This window comes from Urocitellus parryii, chromosome 7, assembly GCF_045843805.1.
Source record: "Urocitellus parryii isolate mUroPar1 chromosome 7, mUroPar1.hap1, whole genome shotgun sequence".
Lineage (NCBI taxonomy): Eukaryota > Metazoa > Chordata > Mammalia > Rodentia > Sciuridae > Urocitellus > Urocitellus parryii.
Window position 1 is genome coordinate 129284346 of NC_135537.1, and position 15376 is coordinate 129299721.

General features: G+C 52.7%; 1 protein-coding gene across 1 annotated transcript; it reads left to right on the plus strand.

Annotated features, from left to right (window-relative positions):
- Nucleotides 1-750: 750 nt before the first annotated feature.
- Alox12b (arachidonate 12-lipoxygenase, 12R type) lies at nucleotides 751-12082 on the plus strand. The gene is made up of 15 exons (XM_026390624.2): nucleotides 751-897; nucleotides 1845-2049; nucleotides 5118-5199; nucleotides 5321-5413; nucleotides 5516-5638; nucleotides 5936-6039; nucleotides 6344-6516; nucleotides 6740-6883; nucleotides 7916-8119; nucleotides 8311-8397; nucleotides 8640-8809; nucleotides 9254-9375; nucleotides 11099-11199; nucleotides 11542-11712; nucleotides 11903-12082. The coding sequence occupies exons 1-15, from the start codon at nucleotides 751-753 to the stop codon at nucleotides 12080-12082; spliced, it is 2106 nt and encodes a 701-aa protein (XP_026246409.2).
- Nucleotides 12083-15376: the final 3294 nt, after the last annotated feature.

The window sequence follows — 15376 nt, forward strand, 5'->3', positions numbered from 1 at the left end:
CTGTGCCCCAAATTTCAATTGGATTGTCTTCTAATTGTATATTCAACCCCAGTCCCTCCTCAGCTCATCCTGACCTCAAAGGAAGCAACACATACCCCCTCTCTGACCTGCCATCATTTCTTCTTGTAGCATATCAAGAGCTGTTCTGCACCTATGTGGTCCCTGGGCCTGGGCTTTAACACCAACTTGTCATGAACTATGGGCCCTAGGGTTGAAGGATGGACTCATTTTCCATAGCAGATCATCTGAATGTCAAGTTTGTTCCACTCCCCCTCCCCTCCAATACAGGTCACCTCTACCCAAGGTGCTGCTCAGCAGGGGTACCTGGCAGCCAATGGGGGCAAGCAGGAGGAAGGAGCTCATTAGTCTGATAAAGATCTGGGGGCCCCACCCCACCCCCTCCCCCAACTTCCCTGGGGCCCTGGCTCAGGCTGGACTGGCTCCCACACCCTGAAGGCTCCCTGAGCCTCCTTCCATCCGCCCTCTCAGAGGCAGGCCCAGCGCCCTACCTGCAGTTCCTCCCCGCCAGCACCCACTGGGCTAGAGCCCAGACGCCTGCTCACTGTCACCAGCTCGCTCCACCCGGAGCAGCTCACATCCCAGCCCGCCAAGGGCAGCTCCCGTGAGCCAGTGGTTCCTGCTGTCTAGCCACTCTGCTAACAGAGGCTGGCCTTGTCCACTCCTCTCTGTGCCTGGGACCTCCACACAGTGTCCAGGATTGAGTCCCCTCTTGACTCCTGAAGAATATCCATGGCCACCTACAAGGTGAAGGTGGCCACAGGCACTGACTTCTTGTCGGGAACCCTGGACTCCATCTCGCTGACCATCGTGGGGACCCAAGGAGAGAGCCATAAGCAGCGGCTGAACCACTTTGGGAGAGACTTTGCCACTGGAGCGGTGAGTGCTGGTGGCCCAGGAGGGATGGAAGAGAGCCAGGGACCCAGCTTGACCAGGAGAGGCTGCAGCATCGAGGCTCAGCTCTGAAGGCTGTGGGTTCCTAGGTGGCTCTGGATGCCTCACCCACACGTCTCCTGACCCTTCCCACCTTGCTGCTCTCTGGGCTCTATCTCCTCTGCTCCCTCATCTCCTATCTCTCTCATCCAGTTTCCAATCCTCTCACCTCATCTCTCTTCCTCTCTCTCTCTTCTGTCACTCTCTCCCACCCCATCCCTTCCCATGGCCTCTCTTCCCCTCCCCATCCCTCTCCCCTTCGAACTCACTCTTCCTAAACCAAGTTACATCATCACTAGCTTAAATTTGCATTGGATTCTCTGTGACTTAAAATGGCATCAGACCAGCTTGTCCAGTGGGGACCTGCTTGCCCCATGATGGAAGTCACTCTTTGCGGGCTCTCACACCTGATTTTGAGTCAGGCCCAGCCAAAGGCTACTGTGTGATCTGATTGGTCCCTCTATCTTTGGGGTGATTTCTGAATTCCCACATCTTCATGGAGAAGGATAAGAAGGGCTGGCTGGACCATCTCTCTCTAATCTAGGATTGTAAGAGGTTTAGGAAGTCCCAGTCCCTCTTGGACTGCTCCTGGGGCTCTGTGTGGTCCCTGAAGCTTCAGATGACTAGGAAAGGGGATGGGAGAGGAGGATAGGACTTTGGGAACTGGGGAGGGAGGGATGAAAAGGCCTAGCCCAGGGTAAATGGACCCAGCAGAGAATACTCAAGTTGGAGGAGTCAGAGCCCAATGATTGGGTCCATGTCCCATCTCTCTGCCACCGCAGTCCAGAAAGTGAACAGCATAAGCAGAGCTTGGTTTAGGGGCCCATTCCATGGGAGGTTGGAGGAACCAGAGTCCAGTCCAGTATGCTCAGTGAGGCCTGTGTCCTGCCCAGGTGGATGAGTACACTGTCCAGTGCCAACAAGACCTGGGGGAGCTCATCATCATCCGTCTGCACAAAGAACGCTACTCCTTCTTCCCCAAGGACCCCTGGTACTGCAACTATGTGCAGATCTGTGCGCCCAATGGCCGTGTCTACCACTTCCCTGCCTACCAATGGATGGATGGCTATGAGACCCTGGCACTTAGGGAGGCCACAGGTGAGCCCACATCACCTCACCCCTTGCCGGGAGGGCCCTCACTTCAGCCTGACCACCCCAACATGGTCACCCTGGGCTCCCATCAAGCCAATCAGGCATCAGGGACTCCTGAGATCTCCTACTACTGTCATAAATTACCACTGCTGCTCTGGGCTCAGTTTGGGACTGCACTGTTGCAGAACTAAGAATAGTGGGGTCCAGGGGTCACCCTCAGCATCCCAGAGTCAGGCAGCAGAGAGCATTTCCAAATCATGCTTCCTCTCACTGCTCCCAGCCTCACTTTGAATCCTGCAGGGAGCCCAGCCATCCTGAAATGACCCCTTTCTACTCTGTGCCCAGGCTGCTCAGCACTCTTGTAGGATGTCCTGTCTATTATGCCAGAGAGTAAGTCCTGCAACCCCCAAAATCCTGATTCTCCAGTAGGATTCTGTTACGACAACAAGATGCCCTGTTACTCTGATAAGTAACCCCAATATTCCAGCTGTAGCCTTCTTGCTCCATTCAGAAGCCCTGTTACTTCAACAGCTCCCCAGGGCACCAGGGCCTTGTATATGATCTTGATTATATATATATATGATTCCCCCCAACTGCTGGGGATGAAACCCAGGGCTTTACAAATACTAGGCGAATGCTCTACCACTGAGCTACATCCCCAGCCCTATGAACATTTTTTAGATTGAGGGCTATTCTGTTGCCCTAGAGGATACTTTATTTCTCTAACAGGACTCATTGTTATTCCAAAAACCGCCACTAAGGGCCCATCCACCCCTCTAGGAGGTTCCACGAGGGTAGTGTGGAATTTTCCACTTGTATCATGTTGGCACTTAAAAAGTTTCAAATTTTGGAGGATTTCAGATTTTGGTGCAAACTGTCAGCTTCTCGTGGCAGTAGGTCAATACTGCCTTGCTGTTTGCTGTTTGTTTGTGATTGCTCCCATGGGACAGGGACAGGATCTGAGTGCCCGAGCTCCATGCATCAACCCTTGCCAGAATCCTCCATCTGACTGGGTCAGCTGCCTATATGTGGCTGCAACATGAAGACTGGAGGTTTATCCTCTGTAACCCCCTTGGCTCTACCCCAAGCCTCTGCTAGCTTTCCTTGAGAAATGTGGAAGGGAGGACAGCTTTGAGGACCAGGGGAGTCCCATCCTTCTCTTCTTTTTCATATTTCTGTGCTGGAGTCTTTTCCCGAGGCGGGGGCAGGGAGGGAACAGGGACTAAGCTGGGGAAAGGAGAGGCAGGGGCTAAGGGAGGCCTGGGGAAGGGTGGGGCTGCCAAAGAAAGAGTCTCAGCAGAGATGCAGAAGTGCCTTCCCACGGTGATAGGTCTGTGTGGCATGGAAGCAGGGGACGGGCAGGGTGACACTTGGTGGCTGTGCAAGAATGGGGTTGGGTAGGGTGGCTGCCATGCAACACCAGGGCAGGGAGACTTGAGTCACCTGTTCGGCCCTCGAAGGAGTGAGGCTCCCGCCCTGGGACAAGCCAAGTTGGGGTTCTGTGTTATACCATCCCAGGGGGCGACATCCACCCAGAATGTAGCATGAGCTGAGGCAGATGGAGGATGGACAGAGTGGCAAAGTGAGGACCTTGAGGGGAAATGATAGGGATGTGCACAAACTAGCATGGGGACAAGTAGTCAGAATGCTGGAGAAAGATAGGCTTGGATTTGGATGTCCATCTCAGTGCCACCATTTATTCTCAGGACATTTGGGCACATTTTCACATTCTTCTAAGCTTTGGGACCCTCATCTTTAAAATGGAGCTAACCATAGGGTTGATGAGAGAATCCAATGAAATAAAGGAATATCAGGAACAACTATTGTGGGTGCTCCTTGGGGGAGAGGGGGAGGTCAGAACAGTCTACTTTGCACCAAATCCCAGCTTGACTGCTTTTTTCTTGCACGATAATCACTCTTTTATCCTTGTAAAATGGGAACAACAATATAGTCCTTTTGTTGAAACTGTTGGGGCCAGGGGCGTTTTGAAATTTGGGTTTACTTTTGAGGCTGCACACGTGAATATGTTCATATGTGTGTATATAATAGATACATACAAAATGTGTATAAATATACCCATATGCATATTTATCTCCTCCATTCATCTACATGCAGGTTGAGTATCCCTTATCTGAAATGCTTGGGACCTAAAGTGTTTCAGATTTCAGACTTTTTAAAAAATTTGGAACATTTGAGATATTTTAAGGAAAGGACCAAAGTTTAAACGTCTAATTAATTGTGTGTGTATGTGTGTGTGTGTGTGTGTATAATATACACACACATACACACACACACACTTTATACACAAGGACTGAAGGTAATTTTATACAATATTTTAAGTGCTTCAGCATTTTAACTGTGACCCACCACACGGGGGCAGTGTGGAACTTTCCACTTGTCTCATGTTGGCACTTAAAAAGTTTCAGATTTTTGGAGCATTTCAGATTTTGGATTTTTGGATTAGGGATACTCAGCCTGTCATGTATACAGATGTACCACATATCCACCTCTGGGTATTCCCCATTCAACACACTAATATCTCTCATCGAAAACTGAAAAATGAAACCAAGCGAGTTAAATACTGTATCTAGCCTCAGGTAAATTTAGAGCACGCTTGGCTTACCAATGAATTTGTTATGAAACAAACTTGGATTTCCACAGCCTTTTGTATTTCGGAATTGCAGGAGAGGGCTGGGGACCTATAATAATTAGTGACTCGCCTCATAAAGTTGTTCTTGTCTGGCTTGAATCATTAACACAAGGGCAGTTTTTAGGAAGTGCCTGATACCTAGTGAGTCTTCCACAACTGTCAGTTATTAATATAGTTCACTAGTGTCTAGAAGAGGCACTTTCCCCAGCAGCAGAGCCCAACTTGAGGATAGAGTAGGGATGGGGTCCACTATTATTGGCAGGGGACACACCCTCTGTCTTCCAGAGTGGGCCTTCCTCATCCTTAGCCACGTACCCCTTAGCTCACCCTGGGGGCTACAAGCCAAACTCCTGCTCTCTAAAGTGGGCAGGAGCAGGCAGAAAAGGGGGTCAGTGCTTGAGCATCCTCCTTGGTTTCCCTACAGGAAAGACAATGGCGGATGACTCACTCCCCATCCTTCTGGAACACAGACAAGAAGAGATCAGAGCCAAGCAGGACTTCTACCAGTGAGGGGGAGGGTGGCAGGGTATGGGGGACCTGCAGGGCTCATGTGTGTGGTCTCTGGCCCCTTGTGCCCTAGGATGGTACCTAGACATCAGGGCTCACCATCTTGGCTTGTTCTTGCAGTTGGAGAGTCTTTGTACCTGGGCTGCCCAACTACGTGCACATTCCCAGTTACCACCCTCCTGTCCGGAGGTTCCGCAACCCCAACCGGCCTGAGTAAGGACCCGAGGCTCTGCTGGACCCCTCCCATGGCTGCCCTCTGAGCCTCTGCCCCCTGAGCCCCAGGTGCCAAGCCCCAACCCATGCTTCTCCCTGCAGGTGGAATGGTTATATTCCAGGATTCCCGATTCTCATCAACATCAAGGCCACCAAGTTCCTGAACTCAAACCTCCGTTACTCTTTCGTCAAGACTGCCTCCTTCTTCTTCCGCCTGGGGCCCATGTGAGTGGCTGTCGTGAGGGGAGAGTGAAGGCTCTGGGGACTGTCCCTCCCCGCTGTTCCATGTCCACCTCCAGGACAGTCTCAGAGTTGGAATGGCCAGGGAGGCAATGGGAGGCAGATAGAGTGTAGAAGACCTGAGACTTGACACTCAGAGACCTAGATGCACAAAGACTTTGGGACTTTGAGACTCAAGAGACCCTGAGACCCAAAGACCTCCGTGGGTAGGCAGCTCTGCCACCTGTCCCAGCCTACCTGGCAGCCTCTCTGACCACCTTCCTCTGGCATCCCACCTCCTAGGTCACTGTCATTCAAACTCCGGGGCCTGGTAGACTCAAAACGTTCATGGAAGAGACTAAAGGACATTAAGAAAATTTTCCCTGCCAACAAGACTGTCATCTCTGGTATGGGGTGGAGCATCCCAAATCAAACCAGGGGCACCCAGGTGGTCTCTGGTGTAAGAGGCAGGCCCCTCATGTGGGGTCAGTGGGCTCAGTGACCAAGAGAGCAATCCAGAGTCAGGTGTGTACTCCCTCCTGGGGTTTCTCAAAGCATTATCCTGGGCCCCTCCAGCTACTCAAGACAAAGATGAGGGCTTAGTTTTCCTCTCTGAGTCCTCTTAGTGTCCATGGTCTTTTTCTGTCCCATGTCTCTATGTCCCTGGGTGGGGCTGGATCAAGTTGTGATGCACCTGCACCATCCCCCTAGAGTATGTGGCTGAGCACTGGGCAGAGGACACCTTCTTTGGGTACCAGTACCTCAACGGCATCAACCCAGGACTCATATGCCGATGTACAAGGATCCCAGACAAGTTCCCTGTCACAGACGACATGGTGGCCCCATTCCTGGATGAGGGAACATGCCTGCAAGCAGAGCTAGAAGTGAGTCCCTCTCTGGCAGAGGTCCTGGCCGGCCTCCCGGCCTCCTTCTTAAACATCCTTGTGTCTCCTGAGACCCACCTGAGTCCCACCCATGCCCACGTGCCCCACTTCCCCAGCCCTGTCCAACCACCGAACTCTGAGTCCAGTGCACTCCGCACACAAGGCGTGGGTCACGTGCCCCGTGTGGGTGCCAGCCTGCCTTCCCACTGTGGCTCCCCTGCAGAAGGGGAACATTTACCTGGCAGACTACCGCATCCTGGAGGGCATCCCCACCGTGGAGCTCAATGGCCAGAAGCAGCACCACTGCGCCCCACTCTGCCTGCTGTACTTCAATCCCCAGGGCAACATGATGCCCATCGCCATTCAGGTGTGTGGGGTGCAGTGGGGGCTGCTGTGTGGGCGTGATGCCAGGGCAGAGCCCCTCTGAGCCCATGAATGTTCCTCTGTGTGTGTGCATGCACCTATGTGAGCATGTGAGCCCGTGTGTACACTCTATGTCCTGTGCATGTGTGTCTGTGCAAAAGTTGTGTGTCCACAGGAGTGTGTGCCCCTCTGTGTGCATCTGAGTCCACCTATGCTAATGCATGTCCTAATCTGTGTGTGTGGCCGTGGTGAGACTAGGGGGTGACCCTTGGGTGTGGCCCTATGTGTAAGTCTGGTGTGAGAATATGCATGTCCCTATGATAACGGGCACATCCGCGTTATCATTGTTTCTATACACCCATGCATGAACTTGGGTCCCTGTGGTAAGCTCATGGTCACATGTACATGGTGACCGGAGAGGGCGCTTGGTGGCTTGAGCTTGTCTCCTTGACTTCATTCATGCATTTACTTGAAAAAAAAAATGACCTCTACTGTAGGCCAGGCCTCTGCTGGGAGTACTGAGCTACTCAGACTTAGCTGCTGTCTGGCAGGAGAGGAAATTGAAGTATTCCCTTATCAGAGGTCCCCACAAGCATTGTGATGCCCCTCTGGGGCTATCAACCATGTCCTAATGCTTCTGGTTTATCACTGGAGCAGTGTAGGCTGGATTTTAGTGATAGCCCCCCATCACCCGTGGGCTAGGCACCCTTGCCCTTGTACAGTGCACAGCCTGCAAAACTGAATGTGGCAGCCTTGGGGATGAGGGAAGAAAGGCTTTTTAAAAGCTGCATCTCAAAGAATGAGTGGAAGCTGCCAGGTGGAGACAGAGACTGGGCAAAAGTACAGGCAGAGAGCGCAGCAAAAGCAAAGATGGGGAGGAATGTCATGGTGTGCTCAGGGGACCAAAGGGAACTGCAGTCCAGGGGGTGTGGTTTTTACCTCCTCGAATTTCCTTCTGCCTCTTTCCTGGAGGGGCAGCTTTTGTGTGTGAGGGTCTCTACGCTCCACCTAACCCTCCTTCTTTCCCTGCCCCCAGCTGAGCCAGACCCCTGGACCCGATTGCCCCATCTTCCTGCCCAGTGATTCTGAGTGGGACTGGCTGCTGGCCAAGACGTGGGTGCGCTACGCTGAGTTCTACAGTCACGAGGCCATCTCCCACCTGCTGGAGACCCACCTCATCGCTGAGGCCTTCTGCCTGGCCCTGTTGAGGCAACTGCCCATGTGCCACCCCCTATACAAGGTGTGGGCTTGGGGGGAAGGGGCCCCATCTCACTGCCTTGTAAGCCCTGGGAGGATCTGGGGACTCACCCCAGAGAGGACTTAGGGAGGGGACTTTCCAAAGTCAGGGGTCTGATGTTGCAGAAATGGGGATGCTGAGGTCCTCTGGGGGCATCCTCAGTCCTGCCTTGTCCTCCTTGCTTTCCCGCCCAGCTCCTCATTCCCCACACCCGCTTCACGGTCCAGATCAACAGCATCGGGCGGGCCCTCCTCCTCAACGAGGGGGGCCTCTCTGCCAGGGTAAGACTTCTGCCCCCAGCCCCAACAAGAAACTTGCTTTCTTTAGGTCTTTGCAGTTAGACTAAAAGCAGGACTTCCCACTTGCTTTTGGATCTTGGGGCGGGGGGCAGAGAGGGGACTGGTTAGAGTGGGCGCTGGGACTAGAATGGTGCAGAGGCAGAGGGCCTGCCGTGGTGTGGTCCTCAGGGAGCAGGGCCTGCAGGGATGCCATCCAGCTCTGGGCTCTCCCCCCTCCCCCACAGGCCATGTCCCTGGGCCTCGAGGGCTTTGCTGAGGTGATGGTGAGGGCTCTGTCTGAGCTCACCTACGACAGCCTCTATGTCCCCAATGACTTTGTGGAGCGTGGTGTCCAGGACCTGCCTGGGTATTATTTCCGCGATGACAGCTTGGCAGTATGGGACGCCATGGAGAGGTGAGGTGGGGACAGCAGTGAGGGCACTTAGGGTGGAGATCCTGGGCTGCGGAAGGGGGTGTGGGAGCTTTTAAGAACCCGAACTTGGACGTCCTACGGGAGCTTGGCCTTGCGGATGGGGTCTGGGCTCTGTGTCCATCACACACCTGCTCCTTAGGCCCACAGGGCCTCTTCCTTGTTTTGGACTCCAGCCCTCCTTTGCGGGTCAGCCCCCTTCTGGGCTCTGAGCTGCCTGGGGGCCTCGTTGATCTATATTGGGGATCACGTGAGTGTCTTCTGACCTTGCCAAGCCACCTTCTCTACCTCCTTCCTGAAGGACTTGCCTCCCTGTAGGTCTGAGCTAGCTAAGGCCAGAATGACCTGCCGGAGGTGGGAAGCATGATTATGGAAGGAGAAGGGAGGGAGAGATGAGGTTCTAAACTGAGGCCCTGTCCCCTTGATCAGGTATGTGACAGAGATCATCACCTATTATTACCCGAATGACGCAGCGGTGGAGGGTGACCCGGAATTGCAGTCCTGGGTGCAGGAGATATTCAAGGAGTGCCTCCTAGGGCGTGAGAGCTCAGGTACGGGCCTGAGAGCCCAGTGGGGACTGGCCAAGGTGTGGTTCCCAGGAAGCTCCACTAGGGCGCTCCTGCTTCTGGGCCAGACAAATCTTGTGGGCCAAAGGATACCAAAGGGCTATCTAGGATTTTCACAGGGACCTGCCCTGGACCCTGGAGCAGTGGCATCTCCAGGATGACCTTTGGCCTTTGACACCTGTCTGAACTCAGGTGCTAAGTCATCTCTGCAGAGACCGAAAGGGGCCTTTGTGGACTGAGAAATGAGGGCATGAGTTCTAACAGGAAAAAGTATGCTGGAGGCTGAGGAGGTAAAGGGAGAATCGGCAAGCTCCAGGAAAGGGGTGGGAGGTGTCCTGAGGTCCTGCTACTTGGGCCACACTCAGCAAATATTTAGGGAGCATCTATAGTGTAATGCTGGGCTGCTTATTGAGGGGACGAAAGGGAAAAAGACAGAGGCAGGTGCCCACCCTCAAGGTATTTGATGCCTGGGGCTGGAGGTGTTTCACTCAATGAATGAGCAGTGTGTTATAGCAGAATTGGGACAGTTTGGGGAAAGCTGAAGAGGGGCTAGAGAAGCCCAGGGGAGGTTTTTAACCCAGCTAGGGTTGGGCTGGCAGAGACAGGGAGTGGGGAACAGTAAGCTAAGATCTAGCTGAGATCAGACTTCTTGGTTAACACCTAAGATCTGCCAGATGAGGTTAGCTAGGAGATGACTGACAGGGGCTTGTGGCGGGTGGTGGAGATGGAGTTGCTGATTGGGAGCTGCATGTGGAAAGGTCCAAAAGCTAGAAGCAGCCTAGTGGATTCTGGGAGTTGCTTCCTGGGATCCAGTTCCCTGCAACTAGAGCTGAGGGTAGAGGTGCTCAGGCTCCTGAAGTAGGGCCAGGCTGCCAGGCAGATAAGGAGTTTGGAATTACCCTTGGAACCAAAGGGGCCCATCAAGGGGTTTTACAAGGAGATCAGATGTTATGTTAAAATATCAGGCTGCAGTGCTGGTCAGGAGAGTTTAGGAAGCTGGTATGGTGTCCAGGAGGGAGGTGATGGGGACTTGATTAAAATGAGGGTTGTGGGGACACAGAGAATTCCAAAGCTAGCTGAGAGCTAGAAATGATTGGTGATTGGTTTGGGTTTGGGGGTTAGGTAGGGTGAGAGGTGGAGGGGTGACTCTCAGGTTTAGGGCTTTTGCAGTTGGTTGGATGGTGTGTGTCATCCTTTGAGCTGAGGGCCTTGAAGGGGGCCTTTGGGAAGAAAATACTGAGTCTGTTTTGAATGCGTGGGTCTTTTGTTATGGGGTAGCTATAGCAACCAGGGCTGACTGCTCACCTGGTATGATCAGAAAGAAGCCGGCAGCTTAGTTGGGAACAGGTGTGAGGGAGAGGGCCAGGCTACTGAGAAATTTATCTGGAGTGAGAAAAAGTCTCAAGGGAGGTGGGGAGAGTGTGTGTTGGGGATTTGTGCTGAGTCACAACAGGACTCTTCCCAAGGAGAGAAGCCTCTCCACTTCCTAGGGGAGCTGGAAGAGAGATCCAAGGGCCTCAATTTAGCTGTGAACACAAGTAGCCAAGGCCAGTCAAGCCCCTCCCCCAGCCTTGTCACACGGACTTGGGGAGAAGGAGTTGTGGAGCTTGGAGTGTTGGCAAGAGTGTGACCTGGGCTTGCAGGCGCCCTCTGCTGGACGCCCAGGACTGGGGCAGGACTGACACTGCTTGGTCCATCCACCCCTCAGGCTTCCCCACTTGCTTGCGAACGGTGCCTGAGCTGATCCGATATGTCACCATCGTCATGTACACCTGCTCTGCCCGGCACGCAGCTGTCAACACGGGCCAGGTACCTGTGCTCACCAGCCCCAACCCTAGTCCCAGACTTCCTAAATTTAGCCCTAGCCCCAACCTCAAACCCTTACCTCAGCCTTTATCTCTGGTCCAGCCTCAATTTGTCTGAACCCCTGATTCAACTCCAGTCTCAGCTGAAATCCTTTCAGCTTAACTCAAATCCACCCCAACTACACCCCCAACCCAGCCCCAATCTCCATCGGCTCCAGCACCACCAGTCTAAACCAACCCAGCCCATTCTCAGTCCCCTGGGGCAGGAGTCATGGGAGAGAGGGATCAGAGCCTGGTGAGTGGGAATTGTTGGGGTACTCTCTGAACCCCTGTACCTCATCTCCAGTTGGAGTACACCTCCTGGATGCCCAACTTCCCATCTTCCATGCGGAACCCGCCGATGCAGGCCAAGGGGCTGACCACGTTGGAGACCTACATGGACACGTTGCCGGATGTGAAGACCACTTGCATCGTGCTCTTGGTACTCTGGACCCTCAGTCGCGAACCTGATGACAAGGTGCGGCGTGGGGCTCGGGGACTCTGAGCATGGGCAGACTGGGGGTTGGGGAGGGCAAGGATAATTGGAGCTGTCAAGGGGCTGGGAGTTTGCAGTGGGCAGCGGCTGAAAGGAAGGTGCTAGGCTGTGGGTTGGTTGTTGGTGGTGGGGGGGTCTGGCTTCATCCCTGCGCCGGGTTCTGTGTCCTCAGCGGCCCCTGGGCCACTTCCCAGACATTCACTTCGTGGAGGAGGTCCCGCGGCGGAGCATGGAGGCCTTCCGCCAGCGCCTGTCCCAGATCTCGCACAACATCCGACAGCGCAACAAGTGCCTCGCTGTCCCCTACTACTACTTGGACCCCGTGCTGATTGAGAACAGCATTTCTATCTAGGATGGCCCTCCCTGCTCCATATTCTTTGTTTTCCTATTTTCGAATAAAATTACTTCAAATGTTCCCTGGGTCTCTGAGTGCCGGGAGCTGTTTTCGGGGTGCTGGGGGCGCTGGGCTGGCGCTGCGGGGTGCGAGCTGAGATGCTCACGCTGTGAAGCTGTTCGTCACCACCGCCAGCTCCAGGTAGGCCTAAGACAGCGCTCCCAGAGGCCTCTCCATATCAGGACCCGAAGGCTCTGCTGCGGGCCTCCTTGGTGAAGTACTCCTCAGGGCTCAGAAGCCTCTGGGGACACCGCAGGGTGGGTGGTGGGGCAGGGGCAAGGCTAGGACCTAGACCCTTACCCATGATTCTGGTCCATCTGAATTCCCCCTACCTGGGGACTTAGTCCCACCTAGGGGAGCCAGATCACCCAAGAGCCAACTCCAAATGTAAAATATCAGGCTCCAGTGCTGGTCAGGAGAGTTGGGGGAAAGCCATCACCCTGTAAGAAACCTAGACCACACCAAGATAAAGCCTGCTTTGCAACCCAGACCACTCTCTGAGCTCCACCTAGTAGGAATCCTTACCACCCTATTCCACACCCCCCAACCAAGGAGTCACTCCAAGCCCTGTCCACCTAAAAGATGCAGCCTGCTAAGTGCACCCTCCAAGAAACCCTTTCTCCCCAAGATCCTTCCTCACCTCACCCACTCTCCTGAGACTTGAGCCCCTTCTTCCTGTATCTCTGACCTTGGTTTTATTGCGAATGCTCCAGAAGATCACCAGGGTGTGGCATGTGGCATTGACCTCAGGGATTGACGCTATCAAGTCTGTTTGGCCTTTGATGGTGGGTGGGGGAGCCACATAGGGCAGGAATATTGGGCATCTAGGAACTGACTTCAAACCAACGTCCCCCTTCCAAATTCAGTTAGCTCAGAGCTGCCAGTTCTTCTGTTAGGCCCCCTCCTCCTGACCCTGTCTGTCCCTGGGGTCTGGCACTGGCTCCCCTGGCCACTGTTGATGGTAGCATATGGGGCTGAACAGGTGAAGATGATTGTGGTGAGATACTACCGGGGGTCAGCACAGCTGTCCAGGGTGGAGGGACCCCTAGATGGGAGTGAGGTGGGGAGAGTAGAGCTGAGACCTAAGGGGCTGATGCCCTGGGGAAGTGGGGCGTGGAGGGCAGGGAACAGGGATGGACACCTTATCTGAGGTCATGTGGCTAAAAAACCCTCGTGGAAGATGTCCCTGACTCGAGCCTGGAGCTCCAATCCCTGCTCTTTGTCCTATCATCATTCCAGTAGTAGATGTTAACAGTATTGGTCATAAAGCTGGGGATCCAGGAATACTGGTCACTACCAGTTGGGGGTCAGTGCTGCCCAGGGCTGTGGGTAGGAAGAGGCCACTGAAATCTTCCCCCAAAAGGAAGGTTTTGAAACCAAGGAAAGAAAATAGTTAACCATACAGAGTGAACTTCAGGGCTGAGTTTCAAACCTAGAGGCTGTGATCTTCATCAGGGTGAAGGCCTGAGGGCCTCATGTGGTCTATAAATGTGTTTTGTTTTTTTGTCTTAAAAAGGCATGCTAACAGGGGCTGGGGTTGTGGCTCAGTGGTAGAGCACTTGCCTCACATGTGTAAGGCACTGGGTTCAATTCTCAGCACCACATATAAATAAATAAATAAATAAAATAAAGGTCCATCAACAACTAAAAATGTATTAAAAAAGAAAAAAAGGCATGCTACCAGAATCTGGTAAGCAAGTGAGCTTAGGCAGTTTACTTTTCAATTTTTTTTTTAGTTGTAGATGGACACAATACCTTTATTTTGTTTATTTTTATTTTTATGTGGTGCTGAGGATCAAACCCACATGCTAGGCAAGTGCTCTACCGCTGAGCCACACAACCCCAGCCCTACAGATGTGTTTTGATTGGCTGGCAAGTTCTGTTGTTTATTTTTGAAGTTAAATCATCAACACTTAAATATTAGAAGATGTCTGGTTTCTCTTGGAAAAAAATCTGAAGATCTGGCAACAGTCATGCTGTTTTAGTCAGCTAATTTGCTGCTGTGACTAAAAGATCTGAACAGAACAATTGTAGAGGAGGAAAAGCTTAGTTAAGGGCTCACAATTTTAGAGTCCTAGTCCATCGAAGGCCGGCTCTGTTCCTCAAGGCTCAAGGTGAACTTAAACATCATGGCAGAAGAGGGTGGTGGGAGGGAAGCAGCTCATATGGTGATCAAGAAGCAGAGAGAGGAAAAACACCACCCTCCGGATACAAATATATACCCCAAAGCCATGCCCCCTAAGACCCACCTCCTCCAGCCACACCCTACCACTTCAGTTACCACTAAATTAATCCCTATCAGGAGATTAATTCGCTGATTGGGTTAAAACTCTTACAACCCAATCATTTCTCCTCTGAACCTTCTTACACTGTCTCACACGTGAGCTTTTGGGGGACACCTCACATCCAAACCATAGCACATGTCTATGTGTCCTTTGTCCCCATCAGACGCACATGAGTTCTTTCCACTGGCCCCAGTCTCAGTTATCTCTGGCCCATGTACTGCACGGGCGGTGGAAATGGGCTGGCTGAGAAAGAAAAGCTCAGAAAAATAGATCAATGAAAAAAAACCACGGGACTCACAAAGTAGTTTCAAAAGCAGGGGCAGGAAGGGCAAACTGATCAGAGGGATGCAGCTTCTAGACTATGGCAAAATGGAGACCAACCAGCACCTGCTTTATTTATATCAGGAAACATCAAAGGCCTTCCATAGAATGTTCTTCACCAAAAAAAGTTAAAGTTGGGCTGTCCATTTCCCAATGAGTTACACCCATTTCCAGAGCTCCTATGAAGGATCTTCCTTAGCAGAGTGGAGATAAAGATCACATGCATTGAGTAATCTATTGCTGAGCGAGAGCCACAGCTAGTTCGCAATGCCAAACCTAAATCTCTCTGGCTTCCATACCGTGAGAAGATCCTCATGTAATTCACGGATGGCTTCCCACAGTTATCCCCTCCTCCCTAGCATTTTCTACTTGCCTGTCCTTCAGACACTGGAGTTCCTGCCTTTTGAGCTAGACCAAGCCACAGCAAAGGGATCAGACACTAGGCTGGTGCATTGGTACAGTCTTAATTGGGTCCAGTTCCTCCACTGATTCCTGAAGGATCATCCATCCTTAGCCAGAGAAGGGTTCAGGAAGAGCATGCAGAGCCACGGCTAAGAAGGGTGTTGGCATAGGCAGCTCCTGCTGGGGGCATTCATACAGGTGCAGTCCTGGAGGACTTCAGGGGCGAGGTGGGGTATGAGCTGAG